The following is a 25,849-nucleotide window of genomic DNA, read 5'->3' as shown; positions in this document are numbered from 1 at the left end:
ATAGCACAAATACAAATTCACCTTTTTTTATTCAATCCCAGATGGAGGAATGTCTTAAAAGTGCTTCACAAATTTACAGAGATGTAAGCTCAACCTCCAAAGGAACACAAGTCATAAAACCATCTAAGATTATAATATGCAAAAGAAGAAAGAGCCATGGACTGTATAGTTCCTCTGGTCTGACTTGAACATGCAACTTCATGTGAATATACAGGTATTACTCAACGCCAGGAGATTCAGGCGTTAAACAGTTTACTTGCAATATGGGTGTAAATAATATGGAAAACAAATCATCTTGATGAGTAAGGAGTGAAACAGTATTGTCAATATGGCATCCTTCAATCAAGTCGGGAGGTTCAACAACACTACTGCCGTTAATTATTCTGTGTATAAAGAACACAACTTCCCAGAAGGTGATAGTAATGAAAGAACAAGCAATTAAATTCTGAAATGTGACATATAATCTTCACAATACATATATACATTTGTATATCTGGCCACTTTTATGCAACCTACTGAAATGTTGATCAGGATGTGAAACTTGTCCTTGTGGTAACATTTGGCATTTTTCAGAAATTGAGAAACAGTGAGCCTTGTGTCAAAATTGATGTGAAGATTGTCATCCTTGAGTTCACAGCGTTGCCAACAGTGGCTGGTGAAACATTAATGTGTTGAGCTATTTTTATTCACCAAGGATAAACAAGTGTAATTGTACATAATAACACGTTAGCCAGTTAGTTAACACTATTTGAAATAGTTCTCCCTGAACCCAATTTCAAGTGTTTAAAAAGTTTCAGTTATTGTGTCCCTGAGCACTTCCCTTATCACTTTATGTCAAGATGACTTCCCACTAACATACCGTTAACAGTTCTATGTAAAACACACTCAGAGGCTCTCCCAGCTGTTTGCCAGTTTGCCTGAGAATCACTCCATAAATTATTTATCAGCTATTAAACAAAGCTCTACAATCTATACTCTAGCAACACTTATACAGTGAGCTATATTTTTTTATGAACACGCTTGTAATGAAATGACAGACAGAACAAACTGTTTGATCTCAGCCACTTGCCGTACATTTCATTCAAGATGCATGTAACAAACTGTGGTTATCACAAGCTTGAAGATGGGGTCCCTGTGAGTTTGTTATTACCATAGATTACTGCAACTGGTTTCTGTGTGTCCAACACAAGCAACTGCCTCTATACAATGTACATGAATACACAGAATGTGGAGGAGAAGATCATCACTTATAAGGTGTAACAACTGCCTTTGGTACAAAATATCATTATCCACATGATGTTTGTAATCCAAAAATATGATAGTTTTCATATTTGCTCTTGAATGTACCATCAGTGTCCATATCAATAACTTTAGAAAGATTCTCCAAGTACTGCTTGGACTGTGGACATAGATATCATTCTAAACTTTCAAACACATATTTTATTTATTTGTATAGGTCCTTTGGCTCACAACTAGGTCACGCTTGCTAATGTTATGGATCAATTTCAATAATTGTAACTTGTAAATGAAAAACCCAACATCTGTAGACAATATTTAGGAATAATGTATTTTAGTGCTGCTCACACCTCTTGCTGAAGTGAAACGCTGATTGCTTGTGATGAAACATGTCACCTGACACAAAAATATCAAAACATAAACAACACATATGGAAAAGTAATTGTCCATCATAGCACTTTCATAATGGCTGGCATTGGAGACTCAGTCAACATTCAGATGAAAACACACCTATGTCAGTTTACACATCTGTCTGTAAATCTACTCATACCTACTTTGCTGGTTTGCAAAACATGACAATTTGAACACGGTCCATATGAAACACGTTCAATAAGATTGTTCTTTTTAGCTATTACTGACTACTCAACTAGGATTCAGCTGTAACATATGACCTACATATACATGATTTATTGTATGACTTGACCTTGAAGCGTCATGACCTACATACACTTGCTTTGTTGCATGACTTGACCTTGAAGCATCATGACCTACATACACATGCTTTGTTGCATGACTTGACCTTGAAGCATCATGACCTACATACACATGCTTTGTTGCATGACTTGACCTTGAAGCATCATGACCTACATACACATGCTTTTTGCATGACTTGACCATGAAGCATCATAACCTACATACACATGCTTTGTTGCATGACTTGACCTTGAAGCATCATGACCTACATACACATGCTTTTTGCATGACTTGACCTTGAAGCATCATGACCTACATACACATGCTTTGTTGCATGACTTGACCTTGAAGCATCATGACCTACATACACATGCTTTGTTGAATGACTTGACCTTGAAGCATCATGACCTACATACACATGATGACTTGACCTTGAAGCATCATGACCTACATACACATGCTTTGTTGCATGACTTGACCTTGAAGCATCATGACCTACATACACATGCTTTGTTGAATGACTTGACCTTGAAGCATCATGACCTACATACACATGCTTTGTTGCACGACTTGACCTTGAAGCATCATCATCTACAGCACTATCATACCTGGAACAAACAACAGTTTTCTGTGCAAGGTGGTTCTTCAGAATAGCGTGAATAATTCTTTTAAAAATATCTGTTATAAATTTAAAAACAATAAAATTTGCATGGCCTAAACAACATGCTTTTCCTTCATGAAGTATGTGCATGTCCTCTGTTATCAGTCAAGACGTTCAAGACAAGTACAGAGCTAGGAATATAAAAACAAGTTAAAATTGTAAAGGTCAAATCAAAGTCAGAGTTCATCACATTAAAGGTTCTCACAACTACTAGCTAAACATTTATGACACTTCCAAAAATTATGTCAAAACGGAGATTATTGAGTAATGAATAAGCAGGATAATGTTGGTATAGCAGATACTTTGAAACTTTGTTCTGACAAAATCTCAATAACAAGTCATTGGAGCGGGCAAACTGTCAGTGTCATCAGTTGCACATCAGTCAAGTTGTTTATGAGTGAATGTTTAGAAATGACACCAGTTATTTTGAGGAAGGATATAAGGTGACTCCCAACAGCTGAGCTACAAACTTACATATGTATGCTTTACAATTTTCCTTCCCAGAGCCAGTGACCTAATATGGAGGCCACCATCAAGTTTATCTGCTTGCCCACATCACCTCCTAAACAGTCTACGTTGAATATTCATTAAACCTACAGAAAAGATGCTTCTTCAGGGAACGTCAAGTGACCTGGTAAACAAACAAGCTATTTTCAGTCTATGACCTTCAGGACGACCTTCACCTTTTACAATAGAGGTCAAGGTCAAAACATGGATAGATAACCAATTGATATAAAGAAGATCTCCCTTTTCAGATATTCTAGAAATGAGGTGGTAGTCAAATTCTGACAAACATTAAACTGTCCCCATTTAGTTGGTGCACCAAGTGACAAATGATTGGTGAGTAAGCTATTCCTCACATTTACTGAGTAGATATGTACCTAACATGACAACTCTTGAACACCTTAAAGTTAACCACTGCCATTTCTCTTCTGGTCACGCCTAACAGCAGGGGCAGCAGGCTTATATTTTTCAGTATAAACTAAGCGTCAAAGAAAAAGACTTGTGTGAGAGTTCTTATTTTTATAATTTGTATTCATTCTGTTCAGAGATATTTCATCACAGTCGAAACATGTGTCACTATACAAGTTTCAAGCCTGTTTTTTAACTTGCTTTCACAAAAACTGTATAAAATACAGCACAGTCTGAACTATAATGTTTTACATAAAATAGTCTGAAGAATACACTGTCTAAAAACTGGACAAACCTCAGGACCAATCCTTGAAAACTTGCCCTACTTCCAAGGCCTATTTTAACCAAGGTACACTGTAAATGATGTCCTTTGCTGTGTCCACAGACAAGGTATGCAGGTACGTCTTGTTCACAGTCTCCAAAAAACAGAGACAAGGTATGCGGGTAGATTCACTGTCTGTATATACAGGTTACTGAACTTGCAAGAGTATGTAGATCTTGGTCACTGTGCCCAATACCAGCATATATCTTGTACAAGACATGGATGTAGATCTTGGTCACTGTCCCCAATACCAGCAGATATCTTGTACAAGACATGGATGTAGATCTTGGTCACTGTCCTCAATACCAGCAGATATCATGGACATGACATGGATGTAGATCTTGGTCACTGTGCCCAATACCAGCATATATCTTGTACAAGACATGGATGTAGATCTTGGTCACTGTCCCCAATACCAGCAGATATCTTGTACAAGACATGGATGTAGATCTTGGTCACTGTCCTCAATACCAGCAGATATCATGGACATGACATGGATGTAGATCTTGGTCACTGTCCCCAATACCAGCAGATATCTTGCACAAGACATGGATGTAGATCTTGGTCACTGTCCCCAATACCAGCAGATATCTTGCACAAGACATGGATGTAGATCTTGGTCACTGTCCCCAATACCAGCAGATATCTTGCACAAGACATGGATGTAGATCTTGGTCACTGTCCCCAATACCAGCAGATATCTTGCACAAGACATGGATGTAGATCTTGGTCACTGTCCCCAATACCAGCAGATATCATGGACAACACATACTGGTAGATCTTGGTCACTGTCCCCAATACCAGCAGATATCTTGCACAAGACATGGATGTGGATCTTGGTCACTGTCCCCAATACCAGCAGATATCTTGTACAAGACATGGATGTAGATCTTGGTCACTGTCCCCAATACCAGCAGATATCTTGTACAAGACATACAGGTAGATCTTGGTCACTGTCCCCAATACCAGCATATATCTTGTACAAGACATACTGGTAGATCTTGGTCACTGTCCCCAATACCAGCAGATATCTTGTACAAGACATACAGGTAGATCTTGGTCACTGTCCCCAATACCAGCATATATCTTGTACAAGACATACTGGTAGATCTTGGTCACTGTCCCCAATACCAGCAGATATCTTGTACAATACATACTGGTAGATCTTGGTCACTGTCCCCAATACCAGCAGATATCATGGACAACACATACTGGTAGATCTTGGTTGTTGTCTCCATGTATATCATGGACATGATGCATGAGGATCTGAGAGTCTGCGTACCAGTTTCCAATTAATAAGACAACTTTACACTGCATATGGAATGTCTCAGTCACATGATGGTAACTTGCCATCATCCAAGAACAAAGAACAGTATTATCACAATCACTAAAATCACTGATAAAACTACTATTGCACAGCATTGCCGTCTATCTGAAAAATAAATAATGTTGCATGAACATACATTCCACTGATTATGGGGTTGAGCAATAAGCAACAATATCAACACTTCAGGCAATAACGAACCATACAATTTTATGGATAACAACATATATCATTTATTTGAAGCTTCAGCTCCTCAGAAAGAAGGCAAAATCTGGTCCTGCATCCCTGGCAGAAGTGTGTTGACCTAAGAGGTGATTACAAAGAAGAGAAAAATAATGAACCACCAACTCCATAAATGCTGTCAATCATAGGCTCAGAGCATTTCAGCTTTTTATTCCACCCAAGTAAAAATGTTACTCATGCATGCTTGAGTTGCAGACTGACTGATTCACTCACTTAGTCACTGCATAGTCACATATTTATTGTAGTTGTTCAGATACATATATTATTTCTTCTGAATACACCAGTACATAGTCAGGTGCCAGAGTGACACAGTGGGGACAGATCTGATTCATTTGTCAAAGTTCAGGAATTGACTTTTCCTGAAGAGAAACCAAAAACAAATTTCCGAACTTCAGAAAAAGATGAGTGGAAACAGGTCACTGCTCATTCCATACTTGTACCAAACAATAAGACAAACAAGAATGCCAAACTGATAATGCTCCGTCATCTGATATTTACGACTTCACAAATGACACATCGGTGCATGGATACATGACTATTCATCCATACACCGATGTAGGTCAAAATGACAAAGATATCTTACCATTAGACATATGTAAAACTTTCGCCATTTTCTTCATGGTAACATCTAATCTTGATTCTGTGTTGTCCATTTCATGCCGGAAGTCATCAAGCATCCTACAAAATCAATTTTCGGAATGACAAGCTTTTCCAGCTATAATTGTATTCATCAATAATGCTTGGTACTAAACACCTTGTGTCTGTGCAGAAAAAGATGAGAACTGACTGGTAAGCTAAAATTCATCCAAATAAAGACTCATTTGGATTAAAACAACTTAACTACCCATTTAAACAATGTAAACAATAAGAATTGGTTAACAATAGTCAAAGGTCAAGTGAGAAAAAGATTTCATGTTTAATAGGTCGTCAGTTATGTATGTCTATACCATACAGGACCAGTACCCACACAGTTATAGTTTTTTGACAAATATATGTTGCCAGTGGGCACAGAAACCATTTTTAGGGCATAAAATGTGTAATTAAAGCATTAAACTCAATGATAAATTGTACATATTTTCCAACCAAACATCCTGAAATGCCATCCCGAGAGTAAGAATCACGAAGTCGTTTGACTCTTGAAAATTTGAAAATGGCTATGAGTATGTTCACTGAGAAGGAGTAATCCCAAACATTTGATACATTTGAAAATGGCTGGACATTTCTGAGATAGAGCATATGTCGGTCAACACTACTACTCACACATACACCAAATGTCAGAACGTTTTGAACAAATATCAGGGATTGCAACAGGAAAATCTATTTTCAGCTGAAAACGTAATAATGTGTCATCGATTGGGAGTTCAGATCATTCACAGAATTGATCAATTTGAAATAAAATCAGCATAAATCCATGGATCAGCTGGAAAATTGTCATAACAGAAATATCAATGGGTAAGAACCTTTAGAAGTTTCAGCTTGCACGCAGTCTAAGCACAAAGGTAAAATAATCAGAAACAAGCATTGTCACTAAGGAGACATAATCCCCCGCCGCAAATTATCAAATCAAACTTATAAAGTAATGAAAGTTTAAGATGAAGTTAAATGTCAACAAAAACAAGACCAGTCAACCTCTCTTGATATCTTGCTCTATAGTTGTTCAAACACACACATATTTTCAAGACTGACTATGACCTTGACATGAATGTCATAGAGTATGAAATATGCAAAAATAGTACTAAAGAAATTGCTTTTTTGAAAAACATTCAAGGAAGTCTTGAAAGTCTATGAAGAAAATCCAGTGAACCGTTCTTGAAATATCTTGCTGACAATTCAGGTTAACATGCTGAAATCTTCAAAGTGTCGTTGACCCTGAAAATTATGTGAAGGTCACCAAAATTGACTGGGCCCTGGGCCTTCCCTAGATGAAGCTTGGGGTCAATATGAAGAAAATCCAGTGAATATTTTTTGCGATATCTTGCTGACTATCTTAACATGCAGTTTAACATGCTGAAATCTTCAAAGTGTCTCTGTGACCTTGAAAATTTAGTGAAGGTCACCAAAATTGACTGGGCCCTGGGCCTTCCCTAGATAAAGCTTGGTATTGAATATGAAGAAAATCCAGGGAACAGTTCTGGAGATAGCTTAACATGCACGTAAAACGTTAAAGTCCCCTTGTGACCTTGAAATGAAGGTCAAGGTCACCAAACCTGACTTGGACCTTTCTTATACTGTGATGAACCTAGGTACCAAATATGAAAAGAATCTAGAGAACGGTTCTTAAGATATTCCAATTCGTACGGACGGACGTATGGACGGAGCCTAATACTATATCCCCCGCTTCGCGCTAAACGTGCGGCGGGGGGTAAATATCCCCTAAACAGATGCAAGCACAACTGAACTATGTACCACTATGAACTCCCCCTGTCCTAATATTTGCAACTCTCCAGCAGATTCATACAAGGAAACAACCTTGTGAAGTTTCAGCCTCTTTGGTCCAGTTTTTTCTCTGGAGATGCTTTAAATTTTGAGAAACAACTTTCTGAATATTCTGTTTGCACTGAAGATGACAACTGGTGGCCACACAGAAATTCTAATTCTGTGGCCGAGACAAACTTGAATCCCTGACATTCATACAAAACTTGATTGAAATTCATCATGTTGTTTTGGACAAAAAGGAGACAATGTGGACAACATCAAAAACATCTCAGTGAGTATTTTCTCAAAGAAAAGTCCTTCTTCACTAGGCAAATTAATAGTCACTGTTGAGGATGTCTTGAGCTGAACCAAAGACAAGGACAATCAGTGAGAAGCATTCAACGGTCATTTGATGGCATTCAAGACACCTTTCCTAAGGTTCTTGCAATTGTTTGGATTTGTCATGGTTTAGATTAATTTCATTTAGTAATATTAATGTAAAATAAAAGAGATGACATCTGTTCTTGATTGTTGTGAGTATGGAATTTACCGTGTTTACATGATTTGAACAATATTCCCGCAATATCATGGCAGGAACACAAGAACTGTGTGTAATTAAACCCTGGCCTTTCAGGTGATGAGCAAATACCTTAACTATTAGGGTGCCCCATCATCCTGTATTGCATGGCACGTATAGACTAACCTGACCTGACGTCTGTGAGCTGTGAGGGAGAACAGGGATCAGATTTACTTACAAATTCTGATCTTCTAGTTCGGATCCAATCTGCTGACTCATGTTCTTGAGAATGCCAACACTGGAGCCAATCTTGTCCAGCTGTTCATCCTGGGACCTCATCAGCAACTGAAAACATACAGCTTGTACTTTGTAGAATACTTCCACGCTGGTTTCAAAGGACAATCTTTGGACTGCACTGGGAGAGTATGGCTTTGAAAAGGATGGCAGAGTTGGCTCAGCTGGGATCAGAGGCTAAGTTAGTTGCTTGCTGGAGAAGACACATAGTCACTTAGCGAAAGGTTTAATATAGTCACACACTGTTGCATAGATTCTATGCAGACCACTCCTGTTCATGTCAAACAGATTTCGTCCGCTATACGTAACTCTCAAAATAAACATCTGCCTTCATACTTGACGTTCATAACTTGTGCTTACACATTAGCTTCATGGTGTAAGCTCCTACCTTTTATAAACAGCTTTTAGACACGTCATTAGAATATCAAACATATATGCCATGATTGTGTTTGGAGCAAACATTTGCAGCATTCGGATTCCATCAACATGAATAGGTTAGGGAGGGAAGACAAAACTTGATGCTTGGTTGAAGTGAAACAAGAGTCATCAGAGGATGACAAATCCCCCTAGGCCCCACAAATTTGAAAGGACAAATTATCTGACAGTTACTTAAAAGTCCAACTTCATTTTTTGGACTAAGTCCAAATAAGTCCATGGACTAAGTCCATGAAAATCAGGAAAAGTATAAATTCCGAAAAATATGCAAATAGCAAAAGGCACCATTGTATTGACATTGTAGGTTCTGTTTGATATATCTGCCAAGTCTTGATAGAAAGATATTGAATGGTTTTCTAGTTGTGAAACGGAAACGAAGCCCACCCTTCCCTTTTGAGATTAAAGTCCAACTCCAAAATGTTTCCATGGAAACCAAAAAAGATAAAAATGTCAAAAATCTGTAAATAGCAAAAGGCACCACTTTAGTATCTGTTTGATATATCTGCCAGGTTTTGTTGAAAGATATTGAACGGTTTTCGAGTTGTGCTCCGGAAACGAAGCCCACCACTCCCTTTTGAGACTAAGTTCGAATCGCTTCCATGGAAACCGGGAAAAATAAAAATGCCAAAAATCGGCAAATAGCAAAAGGCACCACTTCAAGATCTGTCTCATATATCTGCCAAGTTCCGTTGAAAGACATCGAACGATTTTCGTGTTGTGCTCCGGAAATGAAGCCCACCACTCCCTTTTGAGACTAAGTTCGAATCGCTTCCATAGAAACCGGGAAAAATAAAAATGCCAAAAATCTGCAAATAGTAAAAGGCACCACTTTGGGATCTGCCTCACATATCTACCAAGTTTTGCTGAAAGATATTAAGAAGTTTTCGAGTTTTTCTCTGGAAAGTAAACCCACCCCTCCCTTTTGAGACTAAGTCCGAACTGTTTCCATGGAAACCGAGAAAAACAAAAATGACAAAAATCTGTAAATAGTAAAAGTCACCACTTCAAGATGTGTCTCTTATATTTATGCCAAGTTCTGTTGAAAGATATTGAAACGTTTTCGAGTTGTGCTCTGGAAATGAAGCCCACCCCTCCCTTTGGGACTAAGTCCCAATCATTTTTATGGAAACCGGGAATAATAATAATAATGCCAAAAATCTGCAAATAGCAAAAGGCACCACTTTGGGATCTGTCTCATATATCTGACAAGTTTTGCTGAAAGATATTGAAAAGTTTTCGAGTTATGCTCCGGAAACGATGTTCAGATCTCACTCAATTGAGAGAAGAGGGGGTCATTTTCAATAGGACACTGTTTTGTAAAGACAGAATAACCTATTTTGGACCTGGTTGGCAACCTCAAGCTGTATAGTTTCTCTGTGATGCATGTACTACAAAGTAAACCCAAACACATACCTACAATTTTAGAACTATTACACAACTAGTGATAAGTGTTTGCCTGTTGGAGGGACTGGCCATTAAAACAGGAACCATCTGAGACTCGACATTCATCTAGGTGGTTGTGAGTGTATAAGTGATTCTGCTGGAGTTCACCTGCTGTTCTAAGCCGCTGGTCAGTCCATCCCACATTCCATCGTTTCCATGAAGTCATTACATAGCTGGAATATTTCTACTGGAGACAACATTTATCACATTTCAGAAACATTTTCAGCGAATTCAGCCGTGTCTGTACTGTGTCTATTTCATGTTGCTGTTGGTATCAGTATATGTTAGACATCCCCTGCTTGGTACATACAATGGAAGATGAAGCTAGCTCACCTGCTGTTGCTGACTTGTATCATCGATGTAGTTCTGATTGGATCGTTCCATGTCTTGGTCAAGGCGAGTGTACCGGTCAACATTTGCACCATTGGCGGACAGAAGGGACTACAAATGTACAGATCATGTGTGTTACATCACCGGCATACACATTACGTTTTCAGATAACAGTGAAACAAAACAAAAAGAATGTCATCTAGCTTTCCATAAAAACAGGAATGCTGCTGAAAAACCTAGAAGCGTAATCAGTCCAGCGAGGCACATGTACGTACTGGGCTTCCCATTTCCCCCTTATAACTAGAGAAGCGACCACAAAAACACACCAGTAATTATGTCATTAATTATGCATAAACAACACATGAACTTAATGTTACCAAAATGTAATTTTCTGAATAAAATTGATATTTTATACTTATCCTGACTCATGCTTTTTGCTTGTCTTCTTCTTCTTGCGAACACAGTGGAACACTTGTATCTCCCAATTGAAGCTCCCTTCAATGTAAAATCACTAATTAGTACTCACCAAGAGTTATCTCTATCCCTCTCTTTTGGCGGGAACGAGGGCGCCACCTCCCGCCACATGCCTCACTCTCTCCTTATATATCGAGCCCAACACTTGAATTTTCAGGGAAATCCAAAGTGTTATGTGGGGAGGATGGGAGGGCTTACCTCATGAGTCAGGATAAGTATAAAATATCAATTTTATTCAGAAAATTACATATTTTTCCTTATCCTGACTCATGCTTTTTGCTTGTACAATCCTACGGATACGGAGGTGGGAATACAGAATACTTTGGATTTAGATAATTAGTGATTTGATAACTGTAATAACTGTAATAACCCCTATGGGAACTTCATAAAGGCACTGAATTGATTAATTCCTGCTGTTAAACTTATCAGCTGCCATATATGGGTTACCACAATATACAGATATTATGATAAACATAAATAACGTATTTACAACATGAATACTATGCTTAAGACTAATATAGACTTAAGCTTGATAATATAATAGCATAAACTTCATAGAGTTGTTAGCTAATGATATTATTGTGATATAATCAACATAGTACTGAGCTTAAGATAGTGATTAAACTTAAGCTAACATATATACAATAGCATAAACTTCATGGAGTTATTAGCTATATAGTACTGTTATGAAATAAGCAGTAAAAATCTCCTAAGATTGACTTATCTTCTCCGAGGGACTGTCAACTACTGTGCGAGGACCATGGGACCGAAATGGTGAATACCTGAGACGTCCTCGGTGGTGATATCTCTCAGATAGTGGTTGGCAAACATCATATCGGATCTCCAGAAGCAGCCCTCCATGATGGTATTCAAAGAGCAATTGCCGTGTAGAGCAAGTGTTGAAGCTAGCGCTCTAATTCCATGTGGATTAGATGCTCTTGGAGGGTCAAGTCCTGCAGCCTTGTAGGAACATAGTATGACAGCCCTGATCCATATCGAGATAGTTGTACGTGAGACTTCCGTCTGTGTAGCTGTCGATAGAGGGATGAATAATCGTCTGAGTTTATGTCGCCTCGGATTGGAACGTCGTAGATATATTTTCAGTGCTCTGACTGGGCATAATGATAGATCCAGTGTATCATGAGGTCCGAGAATTGACGAGAGAGCTGGGATGTCTGGTTGACCTGGCAACTGGTTTTTTAGCGATGAAATCCCAGCTTAGTCCCATATGCACGATGTTATGATTGTCATCAAAGCGTGTTCTCTCGTAATCTAGTGCGTGAATCTCTGACATCCTGGCTGCTGTTGCTAGGGATAACAGGAACAAAGTTTTCTGTGTCAGAAATTCGAATGATGTTGATTCCAGTGGTTCATATGCCTCACTTGTGAGGTGTTGGAGCACTATATTTAGATCCCATGCTGGAGCGCGAAACCTCTGTTTCTGATCCTCCAATCGGAATGCATGTAGTAAGGCGAGTAACTCTGGTGTTTTCGTCAGCTTGACACCCGTTCTCATAGTTATGACAGAGCTTAAAGCTGCGAGATATGTTGATAATGTTGAGCCTTTTAGATGTTTAGTCTGACGTAGGTAACATAAGTAGTCAGCCACTTGTGGATGTGTAGCATTTCTAGCTGTAAATCCTTTCTTTGCAGCATAATTTTCAAAACTGTGCCACTTGTCATCGTACAAGTTGCGAGTGGAGTTACGTAAGGCAAGCGTGACTGCTTTCGCCGCTCTGGCTGAATAACCTCTCTTGTTTAGACACGCCTTAATACAGTCCATAATGAAGTTGGAATGCTTCTGGCTTTCCGATGCTTGTTTGGTGTGAGGATGTATTAGTAGATTCGGCTTTGGAAGTTGTAGTATTGGTTGTCCGATTTCTTGAATAAGAGTTGGAAACCACGCTCGCTGGCCAGTAGGGCGACCAAAAGCATTTGGAGGGTCCGAGTTTGCTTGATTTTCTGTAACACCTGTGGGATAACCGCTGGCGGGGGGCGTCTGCAGCGTTGAGTCCTTCCCACGATATGCTTAGTGCGTCCGTTGCCCATGCTGGTGGGTCTGGGACTGGTGATATGAATGTTGTCAGCTGATTGTTGAAGCGAGTGGCAAATAGGTCTATTAGTGGAACTCCTATTTTCTTGATAATTTGTGCGAATATCTCTATATGGATCATCCATTCTGTCGGCGATGGTAGGTGTGGCCGAGAGAGAGCGTCTACTATTACATTCTTTGCTCCTGGAATGTGACATGCTCTGACATGTATGTTGAGATTATCTATTAGATCGAACAATTGAAAACATAGAGTCAATAGGTTCAGGGACCTGGTTGAGCCTTGTTTGTTCACATAAAACGCCACTGTTGAATTGTCTGTATGAATCATCAATTTGGCATTCTTTAGTAAGTTGCTCCAATGATGTATGGCGTTTACTTCTGCTTGCATTTCTAGCAAGTTTATGTGTAGTTTGCTCTCTTGTTGGCTCCATAACCCTGATGCCGTCCTGTTGGCGAGGTGTGCTCCCCAACCTTGGAGCGAAGCGTCTACATAGAGATGTGTTTTCAATTCCGGCTCTATTAAACAGATTCCATCGCAAACATTCGATCTCTTGGTCCACCATAGTAGGTGAGGTTTGACATGATTCGGTAGACTGAATGGTTGAGGGTCGTCGAGATGAGAGTTGATGAAGACCTGTAACGGACGTAACTGTAGTCTGCCTCTGACTGTCATGTCTTGAGCTGACGTGAGTAGACCCAACAGGCTCTGCCATTGTCGTAGTGGTAGCGGAGAGAGTAAGGCTTGAGGGATTATCTGTTGGATCTTAATCCATCGGTCCTCCGGTACGACGATACGATTCTGCGCCGTGAGAAATCGAATGCCTAGAAATTGCAGATCTTGCGTAGGTTCTAGGTCCGACTTGAGTAGATTTAATAACCATCCTAGCTGTGTTTGTAGCTTGATGATGAAGTTTAACTGTAGTCTGAGACGCTGTGGATCTGGATCCACTTGTATCCCATCGTCGAGGTAGAATGCACTGCGTAGACCTTGACGATGTAGGTAAGAGACGATAGGTTTCGTCACTCTTGTGAATAACCAGGGGGGCCGATGAGATTCCGAAAGGTAGTACTTTCCATTGGTAATGCAGCCCGTCTAGTGTAAACCGAAGGTATTTCCTGGAGTAGGGATGTATTGGGATGTGTAGATATGCGTCTTGCAGATCTATACTGGCCATGTAGTCTCTGGGACGAATTAAGTGCCGTAGTTGTGGTAAGTGTATCATGCAAAACGCTGGCGGTTTGCGTAGATAGTCTCTGTTGAACGTGTTCATATTGTAGATGAGACGAAACTTTTCTTTGGAATTTTTCTTAGGCACTAGGAAAACTGGGGAGTAGAAGCCTGGTTCGATGTTAACTTGGTCTAGTACTCTATGGCCTGCTTGGTTAGGAGTGTTGATACTGCTTCTCTTAACTTTGGGAGTTGTAGAGCCTGGAAGTCGAACCTCGGAGGGATGACTGTCAGCGGAGGCGTGGCCTGTAATTGTATGCGATATCCGTGCTGTAGGATGTTGGAGACATATGGATCCTCTAGGAATCCCCAGTTTTTCCAGTGCAGTTGAAGGCGTCCACCCACTTGTGATGGTTGTACTGGAACGGCTGGGGGTGGAAGACTCCAGTCGTTCTGAACCTGTCCTTCATCGTTTATAATTGCGAGAGCCTCTGGATGACCTGCCTCTTCCCGATGCTCCTCTGTAATTGCCGTATGGGCGGCGAAAAGACTCTTTCGCTCCTCTTACACTAGCCATCTTCCTGTCCCGTGCTCTCTGTAGCCCGGAGAACTTCGATTTGCCTTAGTACCTCTGCGAAGTTTGTCTGATGATGCTTGCTAGCGTATCCATAGACTTAAACATAAGTACCTCTCTTGAGTCTTTAGAGACTTTGTCTATGTTACCATCGAAGATGGACGGAGAAGACCACGGGGCTGTGTAAAGTGGTGCGGTGAAGTGATCACCCCAATTACAGGTGGCGAGGAGACCTTGACGACGAGCCATAGTAGTAGCTGCGGATAGTGCTGTTAAGTGATCCGTAAGGAACTGTTGGTCCTTCTTCTGCATGAGGAGGGCCGAGTAAACCATTCTATCATCCTCAGATGTAGAGTCTCTGAACTTCGTGAGGAGAGTTTCATTGACTGTTCTTGATCTGTTTAAACCAAAAAACATCCTCCTTGATATGGTTTCCATCTGGGCTAGCTTGCCCAGATATCTATTCTGTACGTCTTGGACTTGGCATCGCTGATCATCTTATAGTTATCATCGATATCTTGAGCCTTGTAAAAGGAGTCCATGTTGTGACCTGCAAACTTGTTAGCATTGAAATGCGGCACATGAGGTGTCTGTGATTTCGTGGCTTTACTAAAGGCTGTATCCAGATTAGCTGGCACCACTGCTATCGGGTCAGTCGGGAGTAAGGTGATTGTGTCAGCATCATCTTCCTTCATAAGATATGTGTGGGCTGAGTTCTCGTTCTTAGACGGGGAGGAAAGTTCCAGACTATTCACCATCCAATATCTTATGAGGCGATCGATAAGGAGATCGGCGAGTGGAATGATGTGGTGAACGGACTGACGAGTGGCGTCTATAAGGACTTCCTTGGCGAACGCTGGTAGCTTCGTGAAAGCTCTCGGTGATTCTCTTAAAGATCTTCTAGATGAGGATGACTTGGAGCCACTTAACCTTCGTGAAGGTTGAAAGTCTGAGTCGGAATCATGGGATGAGAGGATCTTGCTTCGCGAATGTCCTCTCTCATCAAGGTCCGACGTAGGTGATACAGACATCCTCCGTGAAGCCTTCTGTGACTGCTTAGGATCGGGGTCCTTCGTGCAGGCGGGCTGGGTCGCCCTTCGCGGAGGCTTAGAGACGGGCTGGGTCGCCCTTCGTGGAGGCGCGTTAGCGGGCTGGGTCACCCTACGCGGAGACGTGCAAACGGGCTGGGTCGCCCGTGGCTCTAAGGCCTCCGAAGACCGAAGCGATCTTCCATCATTTGCATGATGTGGTTCATCAGGTCGTCTGGGACGGTCTGCGCTGAAGTAGTTGATGCCTTCTCTACGCTGGTAGCGACGGCACCCTCAGGACGATTCTCTGACATCAGTGTAGGTGCCTCAGCCTGCGTGCTAATCTGCGCTGAAGTTATAGTTGCCGACACTGGCAGCTTCTTCCGCCGTACATCTGGAATGATGATCGGATCATCATCATCAACCAGGTCCAACTCTGTAACGGGAACAATCTCGGCTGAGAAAGTACTGCTGGACTTCGATGATTTCCCCTGCGACGTGGATGTAGCCGTGGGGGTGTGGAGTCTGCGTTGTGACGACATGGAAGCCCTCCTAGTCTTTGGCTGCGACGACGGGATGTCCGGGGATGCAGGTCGCTTCTTGGAGGTAGTGGACTGCGTCCCATGCCTCTCCTCCGAGGGTAACTCTAGCGGAACACCAGACGGGAGGGGGTCGTCCGACAACAGTTGACAGGGTAAGGGCTCTGGTGTATTAGCCATGGCTAAAATGCGTTAACGTGACCTATCTGCTGCACGTCTCAAGACGCATAATAAATATTTATCAAAGCCAGAATTGGATAATTTAATACAATAATTGCAACGTGAAACAGTAGAGCATGGCGTAGTACAACTAGGGCATATTAAATGCGGGTCAGCAGCAGAAAAACGTAATTTACAAATCGTGCAGATTTTCATCAACGCAATCTATCTGAACAAACATGGAGTCCCGTGAATAAACAGTAGAAACACGAATAAATATCAATGCATTATGTTGAAGGATACTAGCTACACCTCTATAGAAGTCTATGAGAGGTAAATAACTAAGAATAAACAAAGGATATAGTGTGTAGGGAGACACAGGCGCTCTCACATCCTGCTCACTGGGCGAAGAAGGAGAGAGTGAGGCATGTGGCGGAGGTGGCGCCCTCGTTCCCGCCAAAAGAGAGGGATAGAGATAACTCTTGGTGAGTACTAATTAGTGATTTTACATTGAAGGGAGCTTCAATTGGGAGATACAAGTGTTCCACTGTGTTCGCAAGAAGAAGAAGACAAGCAAAAAGCATGAGTCAGGATAAGGACAAATTTGCAATTGTTTAATTATTTAAGACTTACGCTTTGTAAGTCAAACATAGGAAAAGATTATTTCTAGAAAAAAGTAGTTTGCATGTCAATCAGAACAAGAAGACAAAGTCATCAATATCCCCCTCAATGGTAAAATACTCTTATGCATATGTCTACTATAGTCTGTTTGGCTCAAAAGCGGACTGATGAATTGCAATCTAACTCAAAAACTAATAAACATAAAATACTCAATGAGACGCTGATCATAATCAAAACATCATACCCACTCTGTGAGGTGTTTGCAGAACTTTTGTCCTAAAAATAAAAAGGTTGTTTAACAAACTATCATTAAAATATTGACACAGTTCACTATTTGTTACGAGGGAGGAGTGCAGAGAAAGGGACAGCCAGGTGTTCGAGAACGGATGGAGACGGCACAGCACAGCACAGGTTAATGAATAAATAACTTTGTCTGTGAACGTGCTTCTCGAACACCTGGCTGTCCCTTTCTCTGCACTCCTCCCTCGTAACAAATAGTGAACTGTGTCAATATTTTAATGATAGTTTGTTAAACAACTTTTTTAATTTTAGGACAAAAATTCTGCAAAAACCTCACAGAGTGATGTTTTGATTATGATCAGCGTTTCATTGAGTATGTTATGTTTATTAGTTTTCAAGTTAGATTGCAATTCATCGGTCCACTTTTGAGCCAAACGGACTATAGTTATGATTATGTCAAATGTTTTGGTGTGTATATGGCAAAGTGGAAGGAGAGTATTGAAAGGTTATTAAGTTCTGCTCCAGGAAGGAGCACTACCACCAAATTCAGTCGAAGTCAAACTTGTTGCCATGGAAACAAAAAATATTTTATTCAGAATTCCAAAACTACCAAAAGGCACCAGTTCACCACCAGACCTATCTATGTGGAAAGTCTGGTGAAGAAATATTGAACGGTTTTAAAGTTCTGCTCTGGAAAAATGCACCAACTCCAATTTCAGTCAAAGTCAAACTTGTTGCCATGGAATAAAAAATATATAAATAATCAGAAATCCAAAACTACCAAAAGGCACCAGTACACCACCAGACTTATCTATGTGCCACGTTTGGTAAAGAAATATTGAACGGTTTAAAAGTTCTGCTCCGGAAAAGACAAATGTGCACGGATGCAGGGACACACGCACGGACAGACTGCATTTTAATACCCCCCGCAAAACGTGTTGCTGGGAAAAAAAATATTAAAGACAATAAACATAAGTTCCATTTTCTGTAAGGCGCTAGCATGAGATGTAGGACAATCAAGTCCATTAAATGACACAAAGAGACATCTTAGCAAAGTGTGTTTTTATCTTGAAACAAGAGTCATCAGAAGATGACAAATCCCCCCGGCCCCCATAAATTTGGAAGAACAAATCATCTGATAGTTACTTAAAGTCCAACTTGATTTTTTTGGACTAGGTCCAAATTGTTTCCATGGAAATCATGTAAAATAAAAATGCCAAAAACCTGCAAATAGCAAAAGGCAATACTTCAAGATCTGTTTGATATACCTGTCAAGTCTTGTAGAAAGATATTGAAAGGTTTTAGGGTTGTGATCCGGAACGAATACCAGCCATCCCTTTTGAGACTAAGTCCGAATCGTTTCCAGGGAAACCGGGAAAAATAAAAATGCCAAAAATGTGTAAATAGCAAAAGGCAACACTTTAGCTTCTGTTTGATATATCTACAAAGTTTTGCAGAAAGATATTGAACGGTTTTCGAGTTGTGCACCGGAAACGAAGCTCACCCCTCTCTTTTGAGACTATGTCCGAAACATTTCCATGGACGCCAAGAAAAATATACTTGACAAAAATCTGTAACAAGCAAAAGGCTCCACTTGGGGATCTGCCTCACATATCTGCCAAGTTTTGCTGAAAGATATTAAGAAGTTTTTGAGTTGTGCTCCGGAAACGAAGCCCACCCCTCCCTTTTTCCATGGAAACTGTAAAGAATGAAAATGACAAAACTCTGTAAACAGCAAAATACGCCACCTTAGGTTCTGTTTGTTATATTGTTATTTCTACCAATTTTTGTTGAAAAATATTAAACGTTTTTTGAGTTATGCTCCGGAAACAAAATGATTACGGACAGACGGACGGACGGACGGACGGAGGAGCCGTCGACTATATCCCCCCGCATTACATGCCGGGGGGATAAAAAAACAACAACTCTGTTGTTAACTCTACAGAAACTAAGTAAAGGAACTGACATGCATTGTAACAATATGGGCCTTGGTGCATACCGGTATATCTAAATGAAGAATGATGATACTTTTTTGGATATACAACTTCTTTATTCTGTGAAAGGCAACGTTTCAACATAGATTCTAATGTCAAGCAAGTGATGCTGGAATATAGACATGACAAACTATCACCTGAACAGAAACTCAAAGTACAGCACATGTACCACAACATAAATCTTGACATTATCTGAACATGCACTGAGTGAGGGCTAGCTCGAGACCTGGAGCCACTATTCTAGCAGAGCTGGCAAAACTTCTTCCACAGTGAGGACCAACAGGGTGTTCTCAGCCAACAGATGTTCAATAGTTTTACCAACATGACAGACACATGGTCTCAGCATGTACAAAGACCAAGCAATATTCTTGAATGGACGATGTCAAGCTGAACACAGAACAACATGGAGCACTGGAAATGTAACTATTGTGTGCTGCTATGACATCTACCTGTCTTGGATTTCCCTCCCGAGGTTTGGTCGACCCTGGACTGGACAACTCATCCTTCATATCCTAGAAAACAACACACATACCTGTCTTGATTAATAGCCAGACAAGCTTCATTAACTTGTACTGAATCATGTTAATATTCTACTGTGAAAGTCATAAAGACAGTGACAGTATGGTCTTAACACTTAGATCCATGAGCGCATTACTCAATACTAGGATTGTGACACTTCTCGAAACATATTTGACAGATGAAGCATCTACAGAAGTTCACTTGTGTTTTTCCTGCGCTATGATGGATGGGAAATTAACAACACTAAAAGACACTCGTGGTCTCAAGGCTTTATCTTTGTGAGGATGCACATCACTGGCTCACAGCTGATGGGGATGGTATGGTGGATAACAGAATACAGAGGTATAGATAAGCTGCGTATCTGTGTAAATTACGCAAATATTTATGCGAAAACTCAATTCCTATTATGTCTATAGCGTACAAGTACGCTTGAATTTTTGTAAATACTCAATAAATTTGATCTTATATGTGTACACACAAAAATGTAAAATCTTACTGGTGGATAGATGAAATAACTGACGTATATTGAGAGGTTATATTTCAATACATGAACTTGGCAACTTACTATCTTTCTTATCGTTTCTCATTTTACAGATCAAATATAAATAACAGACATGTAAACCAACATTTAAACTTATTATTTTTTTTATTAACTTATTATTTTTTACAATTAATGGAAAATGGCAAAATACCCAACTGAGTTTCAGTGAGGTGGGTAGAATTGATCAGGTTAGTCACAGGAAAATTAGGATACCAAGCAAGCAAGTTCATAACTCAATGACCCAAAAAGTTATCTGTAGTTCTTCGAATAGACTTAAATAACTTTAATCTTCTCTGTACAATAATTGAAACAGCATAGAGTCATGTAATGAATTAGAATGGATGTACTGCTTTGACTGTAGCATGTCACAAGGTTATGTAACAACTGCCAAACACAGTTTCTTCACGTGATTATCTCGGAACTCCCTAAACAAAACAGAATGGAAAAATGCAGTTTTCTCTTGATAGTAAATATAATCAGCACATCCATTTTGAAGCTTTGCTTCAGTTCTTCCTGGGGTTACCTTAGCTTTCTGGGTATTTGTCAATGGATGGTAATGGAAGAAACTTGCTGTTCAAGTTTGATACAAATATACCATCCAGTGGAACATGGTTCACATAAACATTATGCTAATAGTCAGTGAGTGAGTTTAGTTTATGCCACTTTTAGCAATATTTCCGCAATATCATAGCGAGGGACATCAGAAATGGGCTTTACACATTGTGTCAATGTGGGGAATCAAACCCAGCTCTTCGGCATGATGAGCGAACGCCTTAACCACTAGGCTTCCCTATCGCCCCATTATGCTAATAACATAAAATTACATTGTATAAGAAACAATGAACTCAGCAGCCTCATCTAATCATTATTCTTGTGTCTTTATAACTAAACTGATGTTGCAAAGCCACGCTTTAGAATGACAACCACTACAGCAGACTCACCTTCACTGTCCATTTGGTCTTGTCAATGAAGTTGCGTCTTTCTTTCAGCTCATATTCATCAATTTTGAATTTCTTTGGATTTTTTTCGACAATCCCTGTGTTTACGTTAAGGTCCACATCCAAGAGTATACTCTGTGTGTTCTAATATTTACAGTGCTGATCACCAATCCCAAGGAAATAAACCTTTTTTGCTAAATGGTTTCACACCATTTTTTACAGACCTACTAACCCAAAATATATAAAGTGGAGAAAGTATTTCCAATCTAAGAAAGCCAACAGAAACTTAGAGAATACTATTATCTTGATCACTGGCTATAGATGTGCTTCATTATCTGCAGAATACTAACTGGTGTAGAAAAGAAGTTCACAACTTCACACCAAACGACAAATCATAAATATTTTGAAAAGTGTTTTCACTGTGACTTACAAGTACATTGTGTACGTGTTGCCCAAACACCATAGATATAGGACCTAAATGCAACTTTAGTTCCTAGCCCAGTGCAGACAATTCAGTTGATGGTGCTGAGATCAAAACATGCCCTGAAATAGACGATAGGGCCAGATGCACACAGCACACAGTGACAAAGTCGTCTCATGTGTGATGGGTTGACCCAACACTGACGAAGCTGATGACATTATTGTCAGCATCCACTTGCACAGATAGAAAATGTGCAGGTGAAGGTCTTCTTGTGGGGTGGTCAATCTTTGTGTTCCACTTCTGAGACTGTCAGATGACCGTCTTGACACCTTGACATGTGTCCTTAACAGGTATATACAACTAATAATCAATCGACTGTGTTTCATACTGTTGGTGCATAAAATGCATGTGCGATTCAACAAAACTATTCAAAATGTTTACTTGTTTTGGCAAAAGTAACCCCAAAACACTAGGTATATACTTTCTTTTGTACATGGGTTTAATACACTAACTTAACATGCTTGGCAAGTCACAGGACAGCTTCAACAAATAGGATACCAACAGTCTCTTCTAGATCTTCCAAGTCCCATTCTATACTTCTCAAACTGTTCCGTAGTTCATTTGTGGTCCATTCCAGCTCTTCTTTTGACCCCCCTCCGGTCTGCGTGTGCAGCTCCCTCCAGCGTGTATACAACCCACCAGCTGTCTGCAATGCCTTCTGCACCTCACTGACAACATATATATCAAATATTTGTATGCATTTTGGTGTTTAATATTCTTCATAAAATAATTTTTTAAATAATATAAGCTGATATATGATAGTTTGAAGTATGAATGTCAGAATGTGAAACACATGGGATGCTGGGTCACATGTTATGTATATGTGTTATGAGATGTATACATGAGATGGATATGTCCTGATCAGTCTCGTCTTGTTTTGTAGGTGTGAAGAATAAATGTTTTGTGTGCCGGACGGCTGCCTTGACTTTTACTTACTGTGTGTAAGATATGAATGCATAATGTGCAAATGATTGAACCAGGTTTTTACCATTAGACTTCAGAAATGTTTCAAAGTACTCAGCAGTAAGATAATACATCTAATTAATATTGCTGGGATTTGATTGGTCTGCACAGTATGCATATATGGTTATTTATTCATCAGGCAGATAAATGCTGGAAAAAACACTTGAGTCGTCAAACGTAAACACACCAGTATGTTCCCAATTACTCCCACAATTTATAAAAACAAATATAGTCCATTAAAATTCCAAAGCAAACTAAATTCAATTAATACTTCACCTAGGATGCCCACGTTAATAACCTCATAAATAGGTGCATAAAGGAACTAAACATCCTTCACTATCACTAATTAGGTCCAAAATACACTACCGCTGCATTATCTACAACAACTAAATAATGAACTACATTCAATACAATACAAAGCCCTAAACACAACCCCCATCACACAGTAAGGAACCTCACTTATCTCAATACAAATCTTTAAAAAAAAAAAAAAAGTAACTACTAAATTCAACCTCTAAAATAAACCTAATATCTCCTAACAGATGAAGCTGTATTGACAGTGTGGCTGTCAGTTTCTGGAATAATGAACCTGAATCTACACACCATGTGGGCTTACTACATATGTTTTCTAATGTATTTTGTAGATAGACATGATAACAAAAATAGCTGTACGCTTATCTATTAGCAGTTCTAACAGTTTCATGTAGTCACATTTACAGAAACATTTGATGCCGTACTACAGACAGCATGTACCATATACGTTTCTACTATCATTAATGATAAACACATCAATCATTGATTAATGCAGTAGTAACCATTCGTTTTAATGTTGTTTTAAAGCCTGATAAATGATCGAATCATCAAGGTGTCGGACACAGATGTACGACAAACGACATAAAACTATTTATGTTTACAGTCCAGATATCACCTGTCCTCAATTATCATGATCAAGTGATGGTTACTGCCTGGCCAAGAAGAACACGTGAAGCGTTAGAATTTTGAACCCGTTTTACCTTGCTGATTATATACATTGTAAACCTAACAATCTAAAGTAGCTCGTTAAACCTCTTTAAGGGGCAATAATAGCAAGCATCGTTAATGAACATAAACTCTCAACGCGTGCAAATATTGCCAGTGCTTCCAATCTGCGAACAGGCCGGAATATGTGTACGAGGCGGCACAACAGATTCAATGAATCAAATTTGACTGAAAATTTATATTATACTCTATGCTGACTTACCCTCGGACGACGAAAAATGGATCTTCAAGTGACATGTTTCGTGTATTAAAACCTGAACCCACGTAAAAACTGAAACTGTCACAAAATGACAACAAACTCTATCTCTAATAACATGGCGACGGGAGATTCGGTGTGACGTCACTGGGGTTTCCCCGGCCGTCTTCCGGGATTTCCATCAGACATTTGGAAAGTTGGAATATTTTTGCTAGCAATATATATCACCGTCGCTTCTGATGACAGACATTCACGATGCCGTGTAGGGTATATCCTTTAGCTGAATACGGGTGTTATATGTACTTTGGATTGCCGCGATTGGGAAAAAAAAATGTATTATCCCCACCAAAACGGACCAAAGCCAAAACAATAGACGAAATTTGGTCATAACGCCCCAATATTCAATTTTTAAAATATCGTACCTAGACCTTAGCAAACCACTGAATTAATTTGATTGTTGGCCATATGTTTCAAAGAATTCGGAATTAAGTCGTAATATTTATGGCAATAGATTGTAATCAACCAAATGTAACTTAATAATCGATTTGTCGGTGATTGTCATTAAAATGTACGTTACATTCTTGGCATATTTTAATGGATGACAAGTACCTTTTTTCTATAATAGACTGTAGAAGTTGTCATCTATCTAATATTATATAATATATTATATATGGTCTCTGCATGAAGTAAAACCAAAGTTCAGAGTTGACACATACATATAATATGATATACATGGTACTCACTTGGGTTAATTTATTTCTAATTTTCATAAATATATGGGCGCCGCACAACTGACATCAAGCGATGTAACATCACCCAATGCATACTTATAGTGGCCAACCAATATTCTACAACAACTGCGAACATGTTTCCCCAATTAAGGCTCGGCAAATACTGGTAAGAATAAGACTCGGTTATTTACCCAAATTAACCCGCAAGAGGCGACTAACAGGATGGGCTGCAGGGGCAGATCCAGATCAAGCTCACACACACACGCACGCACGCACGCACGCAAGCACGCAAGCACGCACGCACGCACGCACACACACACACACACACTTTCTTCACCGAAAAATGTCCTGAGGAGCATTTCCCCTTAACCTTTGGACTTCATGATTAATTAATGTGCACCCCCCTTCCCTTCTCCAAAATCCTGGATCCGCCCCTGGGGTGATCAGGCTTGCCGACTTAGTTGACATGCCATCTTTCCCAGATGCGTGGATTGATGCTCATGTTGCTGATCACTGGGTTGTCTGGTCCAGGCTCGAATAATAAGCTCAAATACTGCCGAGTGCGGAGTAAACAACCCATTCCAACCAACCGTGATGAATCCTAAAAAAAATAAAGATATACAGCACTGTGTGTTATGGGTGGGGGTTCGAACCCGCCCTTTCTGAAAATGACTTAAGACCACTTTGAAGATTTTTGTTTGCGTTGGCGGAGCCAATGGGGGGGTCCATTTCCTGGATCCGTCCATGTTATGTATTTATATAGTATA

The 25,849-nt window shown here is 39.9% G+C and overlaps 1 protein-coding gene and 1 long non-coding RNA gene across 4 annotated transcripts; both read right to left on the bottom strand.

Annotated features, from left to right (window-relative positions):
* Window positions 1-1,547: 1,547 nt before the first annotated feature.
* On the bottom strand, window positions 1,548-4,142 carry LOC124253283. Of its 3 annotated transcripts, none has more exons than XR_006892157.1 (4): window positions 2,361-4,142; window positions 2,147-2,273; window positions 1,956-2,099; window positions 1,548-1,907 (listed from the first exon to the last, which is right to left on the bottom strand). It is a non-coding gene; the product is annotated as an uncharacterized LOC124253283 (long non-coding RNA). The 3 variants fall into 3 exon arrangements; XR_006892158.1 differs by having other exon boundaries at window positions 1,548-2,099; window positions 2,361-2,456; window positions 2,505-4,142; XR_006892156.1 differs by having other exon boundaries at window positions 1,548-2,099.
* A 16-nt stretch (window positions 4,143-4,158) lies between these two features.
* Window positions 4,159-24,596, bottom strand: LOC124253282 (syntaxin-6-like). Its single transcript, XM_046687027.1, has 8 exons — window positions 24,358-24,596; window positions 22,653-22,822; window positions 21,677-21,771; window positions 20,125-20,187; window positions 10,829-10,936; window positions 8,562-8,668; window positions 5,975-6,069; window positions 4,159-5,256 (listed from the first exon to the last, which is right to left on the bottom strand). The coding sequence occupies exons 1-8, from the start codon at window positions 24,390-24,392 to the stop codon at window positions 5,177-5,179; spliced, it is 753 nt and encodes a 250-aa protein (XP_046542983.1). The 5' UTR covers window positions 24,393-24,596; the 3' UTR covers window positions 4,159-5,176.
* Window positions 24,597-25,849: the final 1,253 nt, after the last annotated feature.

The sequence above is a fragment of the Haliotis rubra genome, unplaced genomic scaffold (assembly GCF_003918875.1).
Source record: "Haliotis rubra isolate DU_JTF1 unplaced genomic scaffold, ASM391887v1 Scf538, whole genome shotgun sequence".
Taxonomy (NCBI): Eukaryota; Metazoa; Mollusca; class Gastropoda; order Lepetellida; family Haliotidae; genus Haliotis; species Haliotis rubra.
The sequence above is the reverse complement of the archived record's forward strand: the minus strand, read 5'-3'. Positions and strand labels throughout refer to the sequence as shown.